This window comes from Orbicella faveolata, unplaced genomic scaffold, assembly GCF_042242905.1.
Source record: "Orbicella faveolata isolate gen_17 unplaced genomic scaffold, um_ofav_v1 contig_46, whole genome shotgun sequence".
Taxonomy (NCBI): Eukaryota; Metazoa; Cnidaria; class Anthozoa; order Scleractinia; family Merulinidae; genus Orbicella; species Orbicella faveolata.
The window spans coordinates 7,932,501-7,949,603 of NW_028301576.1; the positions used below are offsets into that span (position 1 = coordinate 7,932,501).

The following is a 17,103-nucleotide window of genomic DNA, read 5'->3' on the forward strand; positions in this document are numbered from 1 at the left end:
GGTGTACCTCCGTGGTACACCAAAATGGCGGCCGGAAAATAGTGTAAACATCTGGAGCTTACTTTGGCTGTCTTGGTGACTGATTATCAGTACTGATCAAACAAGCATTTACATAAGCACTTTTCATAATGCTCTAACTTCTAAAAAGGCTCAAAATCATGAGATAAATATGTATTTTTCGCAAACTCGATCGTAAGCCTTGTGTCACGCACCTCCGTAATCCTGAAATTCAAAATGCTCTGGATTCCAAACGAAGCGCGCTATTGAGCTGTATAACTGTTAAGATATAAATATACCGCCTCTTATGCCTGACGAGGATAAAAACTTTGGTGGCTCTTTAGTTTTGGATTTTAAAAAGTGATGACATCACGTGAAAACGATCTATAGAAGTTTTAATTTCCCGCACAATTTGCCTCCTGCATCCTACTAGAAAGCCAACTAACTTGGAGGTAAGATATTTAATTTAAGTTACTGAAAGTCTTATCTTCACAAATTTGGAGATCGACATATATTGCGCGATGCAAGAAACAAGTTGCATCTTTTTAATGAGCTACCAGTTCAAAAACGTTTTGGTTTTTAGCTCGTTTCATTGCAATATGATTTGTTTTACTACAATGTTCTAAATAATAACAGCAGTAGTCACATGCAGTCATTGACTGCCTATTTTTGGTCAGTGTTTTCGTAGTTTTAACTCATACCGCGATCGGCTAAGTTGTTATCTCACAAGAACGTTTTGAGCTTGACCTTTGCTTACCTGGCTGGCTTTCAAGCAATATAATTCGTGGACCGACCCTTTCCAAAACGATCGACATCTTTGTATGCGAGATGAACGTATGAGGCACGATTCTCACCGAAACTTTCTTCGTAAAATACCGCGTTCTGTCACGAAGAGCGAGCAATGTCGCGTTTCTCGTCCCCAGTTTCCGTGGTCTACGCATGGAACGCCTGGGACCATGACCATCCTTTTGGCGACCAAAACGCTTGCATTTTACGACTCGGGCTCTCCTACGGAAGCCCGAGTGAAAATAAATGAAAACCGCTTGATTTCTTTCACACTGTTTTCATAAATCCAGCAACAATATTCGACCTTGGCTGGATATATAGGTTGAACTTTTTGTCGCCACTGGAACCAATCAACAAATCTAATCGAAGTATATATACAGCCATTGAAATATAGCTGTTCCAACGGTTAACATCCAAAAGCCAACGCGACTGAACGCTGTGTTCATAAACAAGACAAATAATTGTCTCGGTTATGTAACACAAGCACGCCACCTCGCATCTCAACGAAACAAGCCACGGTCGTGTTGACTTACACGGTCCAGAATAATAACATACGAGCAAACGATCGAGAAACCAAACCACCTCGTAAGCACTTGCAATTGCTTTGGGATGATGCCATTCGTTTTCACTCCTACTGCATGTAGATTGCATGTAGAATGCATGTAGAATCCTTTGCGCCACAAAAATGTGACGTCATTAAATACTCTGCCAGCCAGATACATACACAGACAGACAGACAGACAGACAGACAGACATACATACATACATGCATAGCACGAAAGGGTCTGGCTTGCGTTCAGGACACCCATGAGATCACAGATAACCGTTCAGGACACCCACAAGATCACAGGTAACAACAAGATTAGAATGCGTTCTCCACTTTGTCGACCGCAACTAAAACTCGTGTGCTTGTTCAATCGTATGTAGCTGTACTCTAATAACTTTAAGACGGATTCCGCTTAAAGTTCGAGCAATAAGGGCAAAAATTACTTACTAAAATCTACTCATAGCACGGTACCTCTGGAATACTATTTAAAACAACTCCCTTTAGTGACCCCGCGATTTTAATTCCCAAGCATTCTCCAGAAAGTTAATGTCAAACCTCGTGAGAATGCTTAAAGCGTGTGTTATTGTGTTTTAACGAACGCCAAACGTCTGTTTTGATTGAAATATGGATAACTTAAAGTTCTATTTTCTCCCGCGGGGTCAGCTTGAGAGCTTAAGTCTCGATAAGTTCTTCTTAACTGTATTCAAAATATTACCATGCCATGAGGTTTCTTTGGTAACTAAATTTTTGCCATGATTGTTCGAATGTTCTGCGGAAATCATCTTAAAATCCAAAGAACTTTTTCCAAATTTAGGGATAAAACGGCAGTGGCAACCACACTGGTTTGGTTTATTTCATACATAGGAATTTTGTTTTGGATAAAATTGACTTACCTGGTTTGTATCCCTTATAAGTGACAGCTTCTTTGTTCTTAGAGTTATTAACCTATATTCTCACCTCAGTTGTGTCTCGTCGTCTGTAGTGTGCCCATCTACCTCTAGGCCCTTCAGTAATGAGATATGTATCACGTCATCTGGACACAGCGGCTCCGAAGATTCTCCACCTCCGTAGAGGATTGCTCCTTCAGTAGAACGTATGATCTCTTTAACTCGAGATTCCACATGAAGTGGACAGCAAAAACAGTGTAAGCAATACTCTCCAAGTGGTAGATATTCAGTGTTAGTAGTGCACAAACATGCAAAGAAACATCCTGCTTGTGGGATGCGCCCAGTAATTCGAAAATTGGGACTTTTGCGTCTAGTCATTTGAAGAGCACCACTTTTGCGCCCAGTCATTTGAAAAGCACCACGTTTGCGTTTCCTATTTCGTTCTGCTGAACGTTCCCACAATATTGTATACCTGCAAAAAGATGGTCACATAAACTCATCAGTTAATTTATATTATACACTTTATCAAAATGTATGATATATTTCAGGCGCGTTGATTGGCTCAGCTTCCGTAGGAATTCAGCATTATACCACGCCTGACTGAGGCCAGAGGAGACGTTTTTTCGAGGAAGAATTGACTGAAGGTGAGGTAACAAAACTGTTGGAAAAGTCGACATTTTGTGCCTGTTTTCAACAAAACAATTATATCACTCACGCTAAACCTCTTTGGATATACCTATGCATCATATGATAGCAAGGGCATGCCCATGGAGTAACCGGATTTTTTTCCTAACTCCATTTAATTAAATGCGGCGTCTTTGGTCTTCTGCACATTATAAGTTTCAGAAAGTTAAAGCTATGACAATGGGGCTTAAAAGATTTATAGCTGGTCCAAACTGATTTTGCAAAAAAATGATGTTGGAAAACCTCAAAAACAGATTAAACAAAAACCGATAAATAAAAGGGGTGGCGAATGATCCTTCAAAAACCATGGGTCTCGCAAAATTTTCGCCGAATTTCACGGGTCCAGTCTCGTTTTTTAGAGGTTATGTGCGTCTCCCAGACTCGGTTTTTCTCACAAAGCTGTCTCGCAGTCTCGATTTTTTTCAAGGCTAAGAAAGTCGCGAAGTACCGATTTCTTCATTTTTTTTTAGTAAAGTTAAATGACATCACAACATCTTAGAACCTGAACGTCTTGAGTTCGCATTCAAAACACTTTAAAATTTCGGTCTCGCAATTGAAAAAAGGAAAATGTCTCGGGCTCGCAAAGAAAAACGCTAATCTCGTCGTCTCGCAAAGTCTCGCATTTACCATTCCCCACCCCTAATAAAGCTACAATTATCTAAAAACTAGTAGTAATCAAAGATCATGAGTGCGTTCGACACCGTCACTTTCATATATATACCTTAAATGACTAAACTAGCTGACTTTCAACCTCTGTCTATTGCTAAAATCATCATTTTTCATGAACAACCGAGGTTGTACACAGATAGATACAGTGTCAAAGTCCATGCCAGTGAAGAGGTCCCTTGTATAGACTACGATGGCCGATTTATTGTTCAAATCGTTGCGTGACGGCGCCAGTTTCCGTAGACTCGCAAAAATAGTAGGCCTTCAAAATTTCATGTTTTGACGTAAACTCAGCATGAATTCAAAACGTAAACAAAAGAACAAGCTTAAGCTCTGGCCTGTAAGCAATTTTAAAGCTCCCATTCGATTTGCGTTCATGAAAATCTTCTCGTTTGCCCAAAGGGAAATTCGGTTCGGTTTGCACAACTTCACAATTCAGGCTCTGCGTCTATGCCAAGTTTTGTTTGATTTTTCTAATTTACTTTCAATGACCTGAGACTAAAGGGGACCACAACGACATAATTATTTACATTCATGTAAAATAAATAAAACTGGTATATAAGCCGTTTAATTAGCTGAACATTCTTTCTAGGTGTTTATTTACATACCAACATTCTCAAGTTAACGTGCGGCTTCTGTTTCCATTCATTTAACCCGCTACAACGAGCTAGACAACTCGGTAAGATGGTTCTGTAACCGCGAATCATGGCCATCTGCCGAGCTACACAACTCGGTAAGTTAAAGTAATATATTTTGCGCACAGAAATCAAAGCCAGTAAAGTAAAACGACACATTTCCTCGACCGATTTCTTCCGCACAAAGCAGTGTTGGTTTTTGGTCGAAGACAAGACGGTAGACAACAGGCAGCCGAACTGCACCTTTGTGTTTGTCCAAAAAGTCATGGGAATATTCCCTTTCATACCAAATTAATTCCAAACGCATTTTTCGAATAGTAACTTAACTTGGTATTGATTGCTTTAATGCTCTTGAAATTACAAGTGTTCATAGTTAGCGAAGGCCTTGAACCCCACCCATTAATCTGAATGGGGTTTACATAACACATCATGAACCTGAAGCAAGTTCAACGTGTTTACAGTTTTAAGGAAAAAGGGCATAAACTGGGAAGATAAAGAGAAAACGGTCAAATCTCCTAATTTTGATCCATGATAAATGTTTTGTGCCGTGTCATGTTATCAGTGCATAGACAATGACGTCACTCCGATGCTTACCAACTGAAATGTGTCACTTGAAATGTCACCACCCCATTTCTTAAAGCAGCTGGTCTTGGCAGTTGAGTTGTAATCTCTTCCCAATCTGCCCTTGGATTAGTTTCATTTTCATCTTCTTCATGTGAATTCACTAGCACCCTTACATTACCAGACGATAATTTCGCACATTCATTGTTGTTTTGAAGTGAGAATGGAAGAGTAATTGTTGCTGGGTCAAAAAGCTGAATTTCGGGAGAGCAAGTGATGTGAAGGACGGGTCCAACGATCACTCCACTATCCTCATACCACTGCCGTGGGATTTCTTGCACCTAAAGTGAAACCACAACCAAAATATACATTAATTAAACGACGGGCTATTTTTGGAAATGGGGTTTCCCGTAGAATAGGAATTATGCATTAGGTACCATAATAATATTACATAGCAACCAAAACCGAAGGGTTGCTCTTATTTTCTTGTGATAAAAAGGACTGGATAAAGAAACTGGCATAAAATGGTTTAGCTTGATCACATTTCTTATACGTGTCAAAATGTAATAATCGTCCCCTTCAAATGCCTGATTTTGATGTTTCTATGGAGTAAAACGCTCGTTAAAATTTTACGAGAACTCAAACAAGCTATGCAAACCACCGTCAGTGGCTCGTGTTCCCACAGAACTTCTCGTTCTGCTACGTTTTTACTCACTTTCTATTTAACAATAAGATTGCAAACTCAAAATACATATCACGCATAGAAGTCGAGAGCACGCATTCTAATAGTTTCTGTATAAATCTACTAGTCATTCAAAACATAACCTAAATTCTCTTCACATACACTTCGAAAACGCAAAGAAGCGTCCACCGTTTTGTTACCAAGCACGCACTGTTATAGGCTGCTCACAATCTACAACAGACTAGATAGCGTGAAGTGCGGTCGTGATAGAACGGCAGTAGATTTACACTAAGACTCACTTGATATGCGGAAAACGTTTTCTATTTCTTATGTTATATGTTTGTTATATGTTATTCCCATGTTAAACTCTTAGCAATACAAGTGTATAACGTATTGAACAATCTGTCAATACTTTTTTACGTTAAATTACAATATTGGAGTATTTTTCTCTCAGCTTGCGGGATTTATTTGTTTATTTTATTTTTATCTATTACAAATTTAATGGCCCAGGCACCTTACTTACTACTTTCTAGATAATAATATAATACAAAAAAGGAAAGGTGCCATAAGGATGGTCAGCAATAGAGATATAGTCTCTCACACCCCTCTTAAAGTAGGAAACACTTGAAGCCCGACGGACTGACAGTGGCAGCCCATTCCACATTTCAGCAATCCTATTAAAATAGCCTACCCTAAAAATATCGGTACTCGCATAGAATGAAAATGCTTAACCTGGTTTCGAAATTGTCAATGAAACATGTGCTTCTTCGAATTATTTGTAATGAAAATGTAGGCAAACAAAGTCAAAACTGCTCAATGAAAATGTATACAAACAAAGTCAAAATACTCAATTTTAAGCAGACATCTTAGTTTGGCAAAAGTCAAAGACTTGAAGTAAGGTTTGAATTGTTCAGAATAATCTTCACATTGCTGAAACTTAAACAAAAGGAACTTGCACTAACTCGACAGAGATTTTGCAGCTAAATTGAAACTGCACACATCATCTTATATACGCACGGCCGTGCGTACATAGAGATGTCGTTCATGATGGCTCAGTAGGAATTAGATAGGACTAGCGGGTGCGCTGTTATAATACATTGTTACACTTGACGATATGGTATATTTAAGTTCTACAAATGAGTACTGTGGTAGTACAGCATTGTGCTGGTTATAATCTCGCTAAAACCAGTTAGAGGTCGCGGTTAGAGAGCGCTTCATAAATTCTGTAGTCAATTAAGTTTGCATGACAAACTCGATAAGCATACCTTCAGAGTTAACTGGAGTTCCTTGTTTTCACGGACGACACTTGCTGGGACTGTTACAATCACGTCTGGATACTCTTCAACTGTACAAGTAAAATCGCGATCCTCCAAAGCATGGGGGGTGTAAGTATAGGACTTGAGACGGCAGACGACAGCAAACGAGGAACAACACATAACTTTAGCCTCAGCAAAGGGAACTTCACCTTGAATTTTTGTGAAAGGAAAATTCAATCCATGGTTATTTTTAATAGCGACAAACCTTATAGTGTTGGTTTAAAAATGATCATTTGTAATGAGTATTTCAGTAACTTCCAGTTATCAAAACTAAAACAATAAGTTATAAAGTGCGATTTAAAAAAAAAAAAATTGCATCAGCATATACCAAACCACAGGGTAGCGTTTTTCATGCATTCTGATTGGTTATTTAATCTCAGGATAGTGCGTGCTATCCACTTCTCAGGTCGCAAGAGTAATAAGTAAAATGGTTTCTTGGTTTCTTACCGTATCAGAAGGAGAAATTTTACGAGATTCCTACTAACACAAAGAAAACAGCAGAATTTGGCAGGGGAGTATTTACAAGAACGATTTCATTGCCGTGAAGTTAAGGGCGAAACCGACACAACCATTTGTTTTCAACTGCAGTTTTACAAAAACTTAGCAGGTTAGTGTTACTGTTTAGAGGTTAGTGAAATTAAAGCGATGAAATTTAATATATAGATTTAGGCAAGCCTAAAAGCGGAGCTCCTGGGCTGGGTTGTTCAAAGCCCGGTTAAGGTTAGCGTATACTTTCAGGTGTCTTGCGTGCAAGTGATGTAGCGCGTCCGGTCTAAGCTGTAGATACCTAAACCCTTATATCAAATTAAGGCTTACATAGCTGGCTATCAAACTATATCAAGAATTTTGAAATGAAATGAATTATCGAGTTTTTCACAACCACTAAATGCAAGTGCCTCAATCACCTTTTGAAAGCTACAAGTCAAAGCGAATTTTGTTTTTCGCCAATTTAATTTTTTTGCTCGGTTTCAGGACCCTAAGCGTTAAAAAAACGTGTCTAGGTTTTGGCATATTCAATTGCAGTAAAAAGTTACTGAACATTTTCAAAATAGGATTAAAAATATGTGTTGTGATTGTACAAAAATCGCTCTCGGAGAAAGAATACTTCAAAATAAACAATTCGCAGATATTTTTTTTGTGGTTCATACACGTATGTTAAATTAGCTACTGTCCAAATCTGAAAGCCATTGAACAAATTCCCTTTGAGTTATAACTCTTGTCTGCTTCAAGCGAAAAAATTTATTCGAGAAAACAGCGCTAAGAAAAATCTCTCGCTTCGCAACCAAACTCCGCCCACAAAAGCCTTCAATTGGGTTCTCAGACAACTGAGCCAATTAGTGCAGGGAAAGTTTACTACCGTTAACCTCCTGGTGAAATTTATTGACGCATGAATTTCCAAAAAAACCTTGTATCTAAGTTTTTCTTGAAGCTGGTCTGGCAAAATGGGCAAGACGAAAAAGATACAAAAGCTAGAGCAGCTGGGCAAAGAAAACAAACAACTGAAAGCGCAACTTCGCTTCCCGATTTTTTTATTTTCCAATGGGTCTCAATGAATCCAACGATTCATCGATATCAGACTCATCAGAAGAGTCTCTGTCAACATCCCTGTTATTGCTGTCAGGTTCTCAAATTTTTACAGAACCTTTCTCTTCTCTTGACTTGATCTTGATACGATGGCTATAGCTTCATCCGCGAGGCGAACTTTTGCTTCTTCACTCACTGATGTACTTTCCATCATTCTTCCCTGTTTTCGCTTTTTGGAACCGGTCCATGTTTTTCCGTGGTTCATGTTTACTTAAAACTAAATAGGATTACACCTAATACGAAAAATGCTTGGTTGTCAGAACAACAATGTTGATCAAGTGAGTAGTCACTTCGTGACACCCATATAGGAAATTCCCGCGAAAGTCGTCTCGGTCGATTGCATACACACCATAGAGCCGTCAATCAAGAGGTGAACTTTTACTTCCAGTGAAAACGTAAAACCGCCATTTCTCTTTCTTGTTGTTGCTCGATGGTGCCTTGGGTAAACATTTCGCCAAAACCAGTATTGGCAGTTTCGTCCGGCGTAACACTGGGTTCTGTTTCTTCTTTGTTTTGTGACTGGCTCATGGAGCGAATTTTTGGCCGGGAATTCGGAAAGTGATGAGTCACAGACAGTTTTTTGTAATGGCTCTGTTTGTATACTAAATAGTTAGCTAAACTCGTAATCTATTTGAGTTTTCAATACTTGATAAGTGGACGATTACTCCTTTGTTTGTCGCTTCCAGCATAACAGTGTTCTTCTTTTCCTAGCTTCCTCCTCGAGCACATGTTCTTCTTTCTTCTTTTCGTATTAAGCGTAAGTTAGAAAGGAACGGACTTACTTGTGATCCTCGCTTGACTGACTTGACTAGTCAACTGTTTCCAGGGTACTGGACTGGTTTGGCTGGCGGTTTGTGCCTGTTGTCGAAACTTGTAGCAGAGGTTCGACTCTTCTTGGACAGAAATTCGACTGCAGCGACGTCAGCTCCGGTAGTGGAGAGATCCGTGAAACTTAAGAAACTGAAGTGACTCACAGGTTCCACAAGGCTCAGGTTTATTAAGTAAAACTCTTACAGCGATCCTGTTAAGGACGTGTTGGCGAACGCTTTGGAAGGTTCTGAGTTAGTACAGCAATAACTGGTGGTTCCCGTCGAATTTCTGTGAGCCTTCTGAAATTTTACAAGCGCGAGCGATATTTAAGCTAGAGTAACGTGATAGCTAGCGGAAAACCCATGTGACATAAATGCGGTAAAAAAGGGAAATAGCTAAAATGTTACGAAAGAAAACTAACTGAGGCACACGGGTGCCTTTACAAGTAGACCAAAGGCCACTCAGCTCATTGAAAAAGAAATAGGCAGTCGAGGCCTGTATGTGGCTGCCTTGAATATATATAATTGGCCGAACTCCTTGTGTTTATAGCGAAAAGGAAAGTGTTCGGTAATTTGCACTCAACACAGTGACTGCAACAGTTCTTTTCATAGCTTCATCTTCGTTACGCATTCGCCGATAACCCACAATCTCTCTAAGCGTTGTTTGTTTGCTCACATACCATGTACCAGCCTTGATCTAGAATTACTGTTATGGAATATCCTTTGAAACGGTCTTGATAGCATAAGTGTAACAAATATCTTAAAAAACACTACGCTTTTAAACTTTCAGAACATGTTTCGATGTTTTCAAATATCATCATCAGTCATTATAAACATACTGCATGTTCAGGTTTCACCTGTTCAATATAAAAACTCTCACTTTTAAGTCGAGAAAAAGTATTGGCATGATCTAGAGTTTTAAAACTAGAAACATCACAATTATCTCGACAATTCTTAGAAAAATTGAGATGTTAAAAAACTTACGAATTCTTGTCCCGAAAAAGATGCTCATTAACGCGTGTGCTACAATGCCTTCACCAATACAACGAACTCCACAGCTCACACAAGTAAACTGATAAACAACACGCGATTTGAGAGAATCTGGAACAAAATGTTTAGGACTAAACTTATTTCTAAGTTTGAATGAAGAGATAATTTTTACATTTAAGTCTGCAATATTTGTTAATAATTATCAATAAATGAAATTTATCTTCCCATGTAGGAAGAACAATAACTAATATAAGGTAAGTTATAGAAATGGCAGTTGGATATATCAGTTTAAGCAGTTTAAGGCCTTAGTCAGGAATGTTAAGTAAAATTATGGTTGGGCAGCTATATCTCTTGTTATATTTGTTTCACCAAGCTGAAATGTTCCCAGATTATAAAACTCAGCATCCTGACTTGCCTTAACATATTATTCTCATCACCTGACCTGTCACATGATTAGTTTGTTTAAATTAAGTGAATTGGCAAATTGGCGGCAAATTTTCATTCTATTGATCAGTAAATGAGTGTTTGCCATATAAATTTAAATTATCTACCTTGCTACGTTTGGAATGATCTTCCATAATTTCGGTTTTAGAAGATAATAAATGATCAAAAGTCGAATTTTGATTAAACAACGTGATGTTTGACTTTATAAAATTTTTCTGTGAAAAAAGGGACGGTCATTCCAAACGTGAGAGGATGGAAATGATAGCCCTGCATCTAAAACCTGTTTTTGTTGGATATTATATTACTAAAAACCACCACCAATTCCTCAAATAATGGCTATTTTCTGGTAAAAGTCACAAGACATGTCAGAAGCACCAATATAAAATTCTTCTTTAAAATGTTCAGGACGTTAAAACCTAACAGCGTGCTAAATTTAGTTCCACTGCCTTTATGCCTTCAGAAATGTAACAAATAAACTATTTTTACCTGTAAAAGCCTTTGACCCAGTCCTTGAGCTGTTACTAAGATCAACTTTAACTGATTTGTCAGCCACTTAGGCAACATATTGGGTTTCAAAATATAAGAAAGGTTTTTATGTCATTATGAAAACCCTCGTTAGTCACTAGGTGCTAGACTTTTTAAAAATAAACAGAAGTGATACACAGGCCTTGATGATCACAGGCACTCTGCTAGATAACAATATATCTAAAAATAGCAACTGACCCTTTTCCTCTGTTCCATAGTGAAGTTAAGCAGGTATTAAGATATTGAAAAAACAAACTGGCGATAAAGGCAGCCATCTTCAAAACAGGCGCAAGACTGATCTAGTGGCAAGAACAGTTTTAAGACTTCAGAGTTCTACGATCATATTGTATTTCAGTGGCCAAATAAGTTGTAAGTCTTTCTCATGCTTTCTTGTCAAAATCGTGACAAAAAAATCCACCGGCATGTAGAGAGTTTCTTTGCAAAACAACACTCCAAATGTGACTCATTTTTCTCAAAGATCATGTGATTTTGAATACTTTTGACTCAGTTACCAAATTTCGACAAGGATTAACGCAAGCTTTTCTTGCGTGATCCATATCAAAATAAGTTTCCAAGTGAGGAATTTAGTACAGTTTAAGACAATCACAAAATTATTTGTGTCACTGTTTATTTTAATTTTCTGCTGTAAAACGTCAATCCAGAACAATTTTGTCCAGCGTACTATGATAGCATAGTACTTTAAGACCAGTGCAGTTCTTTAACCAATGAAAAAATTGGCTGACACGGGGGCTAAAGGGGAACCCACAGCTACTCTATCTATTAGATTGTAAAAGCAACCGTTGAATGATAAACGAGTGTAGCTAATAGCAAAATAAAAAAGGTTGAATTTTGTCGAGTTAAAATTCAAACATCCACAGTTATTGATATGTGGCAGAACACCCACTCTATTAAATAGAAGACTTCAGGATATGTATATTTTAATGTACACAGTCAAGAACAATTTATGCCCCGGGAGAATTTGCTGCTTATTTAAAACCCAGTCTGCCAAGTACAATTTACGCAATACTGACTATGTTTTACCATATTTCAATACTGTTACTTTTGGAAAACTCTCACTTAGATAGCTGGGTCCACAATTATGGAACAGGCTCCCCAGCAAATTAAGTTTGACTTCAAGTATTAATATTTTCAAAAGATGAACACAATAATTAATTTTAATGCTTTTATTTTATGAAACTTGTTAACAGACAATTTTTTAACTTATTGTTATTGATATTATTATTACTACTACTATTATTTAAAAAATATTATCACTATTATTATTCTTACTATTACTATTATTATTATTATTATTATCATTATTATTATTATTATAATTTAGAACTGTCGGACATTGATTTAGATATCGAAAAAGGACATCCAAATATTCGTTAAGGCAATTGAGAATGCTATTTCTGGGGAACTCTAGCGGAAGCCACGAACACTGAGCCAAGAAGTGGACCTGCATATAGCTACAGTGGTTTTTTTTTTAAAGTAGAGTTTTTGCTATTTAAATGTGTAGAGTATTTTTTGCTATTCTTATTTAAATTTTTTCGACAAATGACAATAGACAAATTTATAAGGGTTGTAAAGAATGAGTGTAATTTGTAATTCGTTTGTAAGTTAGTATTTCCCTGACATATATATCGTCCTAAGAATTTTGACAGTTGTAATTTTTTATAAGCCACTCATAAACATTATTAGTTTATTATTACTATTAATTGTCATTATTATTATTATTATTATTATTATTATTATTATTATTATTATTATTATTATTATTATTATCGTCCTCACGTAATGTTTGCTTAGAGTCCTTAGGGCCGAGACCAAACCATGGTCCTGGGGCACTAGGGGATAGCCAGTTTTTAGCTTGATAGCACCCTCCTCAAAATGTGTGCTGTACCTAGCAAGGTTATCTTTTGTAGTTCACTGATGCTTAATTGGCCGGGAATTCTTCCAAGATAAGTTTCTAGTCCCTTTTTGATAGCTCCAAGTTATTATTATTATTATTATCATTATTATTATTATTATTATTATTATTATTATTATTATTATTATTATGATGATGTTTTCTTTGACCAACTGAAAGTCTAGTTCTGGAACGAAACAGTGGACATTAAAGCCCGTTTTCAAAAAGGCATAAACACAAGCATAAGCATAACAGTAATAGAGGCATCCACAGCACAAGTATCAGCTCAAGCTCGTAGCAGTGAAGACCAGCACAACACAAGCAAAAGTGTAAGCAAAAGCAGAACTAACTTTCTTGTGCTTCTTGTGTTTGCCCTTATGCTTATGTCAAGTGAGAATTTGCTGCTGTAACCAAGCCATTAGCATGACCAAAAGTCCGCCATCTTGTTTTATTGTATCGAGAAGGTATGGAACCGAAAAAAGCAACTATCAAATCTGCGCATGCCCATGTGCTTATGCTTGTGTTGAGGGCGTCCTAACTTCTGTCATGCTTATGCTAATACTTGTTCTTATATCGTATAAAAAGTCCAAACTTCGACAATCAGCCTTAGTGCATATTTCCTACTTAAGTGAGTACATGTATTTGCTTCCTCCAAACTTATTATGTGCAATAACATGCCAGGGCAATTGAGTCCTTTGCAAATTTTCTGAGGCGATGTATCTTGGCACAAAATCCTGAGAGATTAAAAAACAATGGATTCTTTCCACAAAAAGCCTTCAAAACACACCAAAACAGAAAAATAAATTGTTTGTTTAATTTAAAATGGACCACGATGCCCGATTTGGAAAGAGGTGAATAGCACTTCTCATATTCTCAAGTTAGGCTTCTTGTCCGTTTCTTGTATTTAAAATAAAACATGGTATTTCTTCAGCAAAACATGAAAGTGGGTATTAGCTACAAAAGTGCATATTTGAAATAAATTTTTTTTAACATAGAAAACAAGGTGGAGGCAATGGTTTATACAAAGCGCCCACCATCTCTGCAGCAAAAACGTCGTAAAAACCCAAGGGAGGGGTTTTAAAAGGCAGAAAAGGTATGGCCACCTTCAAAAAAACCTGTTCAGATTAAGGTCGAGTTTACTTGTAAGCTAACAACAGGATATTATTCAAACTAAGCTTGGCAAAGAACCAAAAAAATATTTCACATTGATGGGGGGTTTGAAGGCAATTAACCTTATCTAAATGACCTTCGCATTTGGCCAAAAGCTGGATTTTATTTTAGAATTTAGGTCCGTGTACCAAAGAGTAGGTAATTGCTACGTAGGTGATACAAGAAACGTGATAGAAATGTTATAGTCCTTAAAATTTAGTATCTTTTTACAACGGTCAAGGAAAAAAGTGTTATTGTTAACCACAATGCCTATTAAAAGGCATTAAAAACGTAATGAGAAAACAAGCAGCAAATAGTTACTTATGAATCTAAAGGAAAAAAGCAAACAAGCAAACAAGCAAGCAAGAAAGAAAGAGTGTTGAATCTGTACAGCATGGTTGAAATTTGTATTTCCAAAATTGTATGTCCAACGCTGTCAATTTATCGTCGGTTTTGTACCTGTCTTTTGAATCCAAAATTGATTAACCCTCAAGTTAACCTATCTATCTTCCCAGGAATCTTACATTAGCAACACAAAGAATGATTACACAGAAATGCCTTAACAGGAATGTGTGATTCCCGCTATTACTTTGTGTCCACGTGACTTGAGTCACGTGGACACGAGGCAAAAATGAGAACAATAACCAGTGTCTGAAATTAGCACTCGCCAGCTCGCTAATGCAAGTGTGAAAAGCGTCGGGCGAGTACAAATCATTGATCACTCCCCCGTTTGGCGAGTACGATTTTTATTTTTGGGAAATTATTTAAACTTAAACATTGATAACACTTATCTTTATTTTCCATTTCGGCAAGAATATCTCTAAACCAGTGCTTTTTCTGTCTTTTAATCTTTTGAAATGCCCAACTAATTTGCCAAGTTTCATAAATAGACAAAATGAACTATGATAATTAACAGAGAGAAACAGGGGTGTTTTCTTGCTAAGGAATAACTCTCACGAAGATTCATCAGTAGAAACCGAAATCCCTTGGTTTAAGGTCTTTCAGCATAATTTTTCAACGAAGGCAAAACGTCCGTCTTCCACGTGCCGACAAGTTGTTTCCTCCAATGTCTCGATTCTAGGAATATCTGTGAGTTCAGTATAGTAATGCCAGCTGTTAGTTTAGCTGTTTTTCAGTTAAAACTAGGGAAATGTAGAAATATTTCCAATGAAAAATATTAGTCTGCGATCTTGAGGCATCTCGTAATTGGACCAGAATGCATGCTGTCAAAATTTTGACATCATCAGAATAGAGATGTAAAGGCAGGGCTGTGGGGTGGAGGAGGAACTCACAACAACGGAAAGGAGGACATCATAATCGAATGACATTACAGTCAACATCATAACAATCGAATGCAGTCCAATTGACCATCGAATCTAATCGAACTCAATAAACCATTCGATGCACAAGATTGCTTCAATTTTTTTGTGGAGCTGATTGTTTTTGATTACCCATCTCAGTCAGATACAATCATGCAAACCGGTTGATAAACCTTGTTTAATGGAACGTCTGATTTGGTTATATTGGTTTAGCCGGGGAAGATAGTATCACCAAACACCAAACTGGGAGCGATATTTGAAATGTAATCTTCACGCACAAGGACAAACAGAAAACACATATGGCCGATCAATGTCAGCACCAGAAAGCATTCAATTCTCACACACAACTGGGAGCCACGACACAAAAACAAGCAACAGGAAAAGATGCTTTGCTTCGCTTGTGCTTCGCTTTCACAACATAGCAATCAAAATGGCATAATTTTTGTCTTTTATGTACCTTGACTTCAGAAGTATGCGAATTACCCTTATCAGTATGGTTAATAGAGTCCACAAAGCTACAACAGTTGCGAGCAATACAAATCTGTGTTACACCATTTTGGTTTTGTTTCTTGAATTTCATCCCAGTCGACCAGGCTGAAATTTCCCATATAAACAGACATCAAAATTTGTCCCGGCAACCGAACCAGCCTGGTTACCGGGCTCATATGAAGAGGCCCTAAGCCAGAAGGCCGGAAGGGTGGGTGGGTGGGAGATCAGCCAATGGTGAAGGGCAGCAAGAAAACTGGTAAACAGCAACAAACCATGTGACCAGCCCCCTTGCACACTAGCACCCTGACTCTCAGATGTGTATGTAGGAAAAACATCTTCCCCTCTTTCGTTCCTTCGTTCTTTGCAAAAGAGAAGAAGGCAATGTTTGTAAGTAGGGTTCCTACTCCATTCTAACTGTTTTACTCAGCACAAAAAATATAAGGTTTCAATAGTACTTTAAATTATCAGTGGTTTAGTTCATTACCTGACGCTTGCCATGTGTTTGTTGTCTCCAAATCTCTCCAGTCATTGTTGTGTGAATCTACTAACTCTCTGATAACAATTTCATACCCTCTAAGGTTAGTGGCACTGTGAGGTAAGGCAACTGATACCATTTCACCAAAATCTCCAGTAAAATTGGAGCCATGCGGATCATCGTAAGAAAGCTCTATCACATCGCTTACCAATGCTTCGTCCTTCTTTAAAGGTGGATAGTGCATTGGGTCCTCCAAGAGTGTGCATATGAACAACACGGGTTGTGTTACAGCGTTTGGGGGAAATGTAATACAAGCAGCAGCTTGAATCCCTTGAGGCTTCCACACTACTCCCAGTCTGTTTATTTCACATCTAAAACGTCATTAAAAAGAAAAAGAAAAGCAAAATCACCATGAGCATTAGTGTCAGGCAATTAAACCCAATAAACGACTGCAAGAAGGCAAGTAAAGGAACATAGTGACGTCTTTTCATAATAGGGGAAGGTAGTGGGCAGAAACTAATTGGACAGATTCGAAACATATATAACTTTAAAACTACTTTAGTACAGAAATAAAAAAGAAATATACATGTAAGTTGTGTAGTAGTGAGTGTGGAAGAAAGGAAATTGGGCATGATTTTTTTGGTGA

General features: G+C 37.6%; 1 protein-coding gene across 2 annotated transcripts in view; it reads right to left on the bottom strand.

The window, feature by feature from the left end:
* Positions 1 to 17,103, bottom strand: part of LOC110053949 (uncharacterized) — a 111,756-nt gene that overhangs the window by 20,359 nt on the left and 74,294 nt on the right. For both annotated transcript variants that reach the window (XM_089276973.1, XM_089276972.1), the window contains 4 exons: positions 16,467 to 16,828; positions 6,711 to 6,910; positions 4,797 to 5,104; positions 2,288 to 2,689 (listed from right to left, as the gene is read on the bottom strand). In XM_089276973.1, coding sequence (XP_089133099.1) covers positions 2,288 to 2,689; positions 4,797 to 5,104; positions 6,711 to 6,910; positions 16,467 to 16,828 — 1,272 coding nt within the window. The remainder of the gene's footprint in view (positions 1 to 2,287; positions 2,690 to 4,796; positions 5,105 to 6,710; positions 6,911 to 16,466; positions 16,829 to 17,103) is intronic.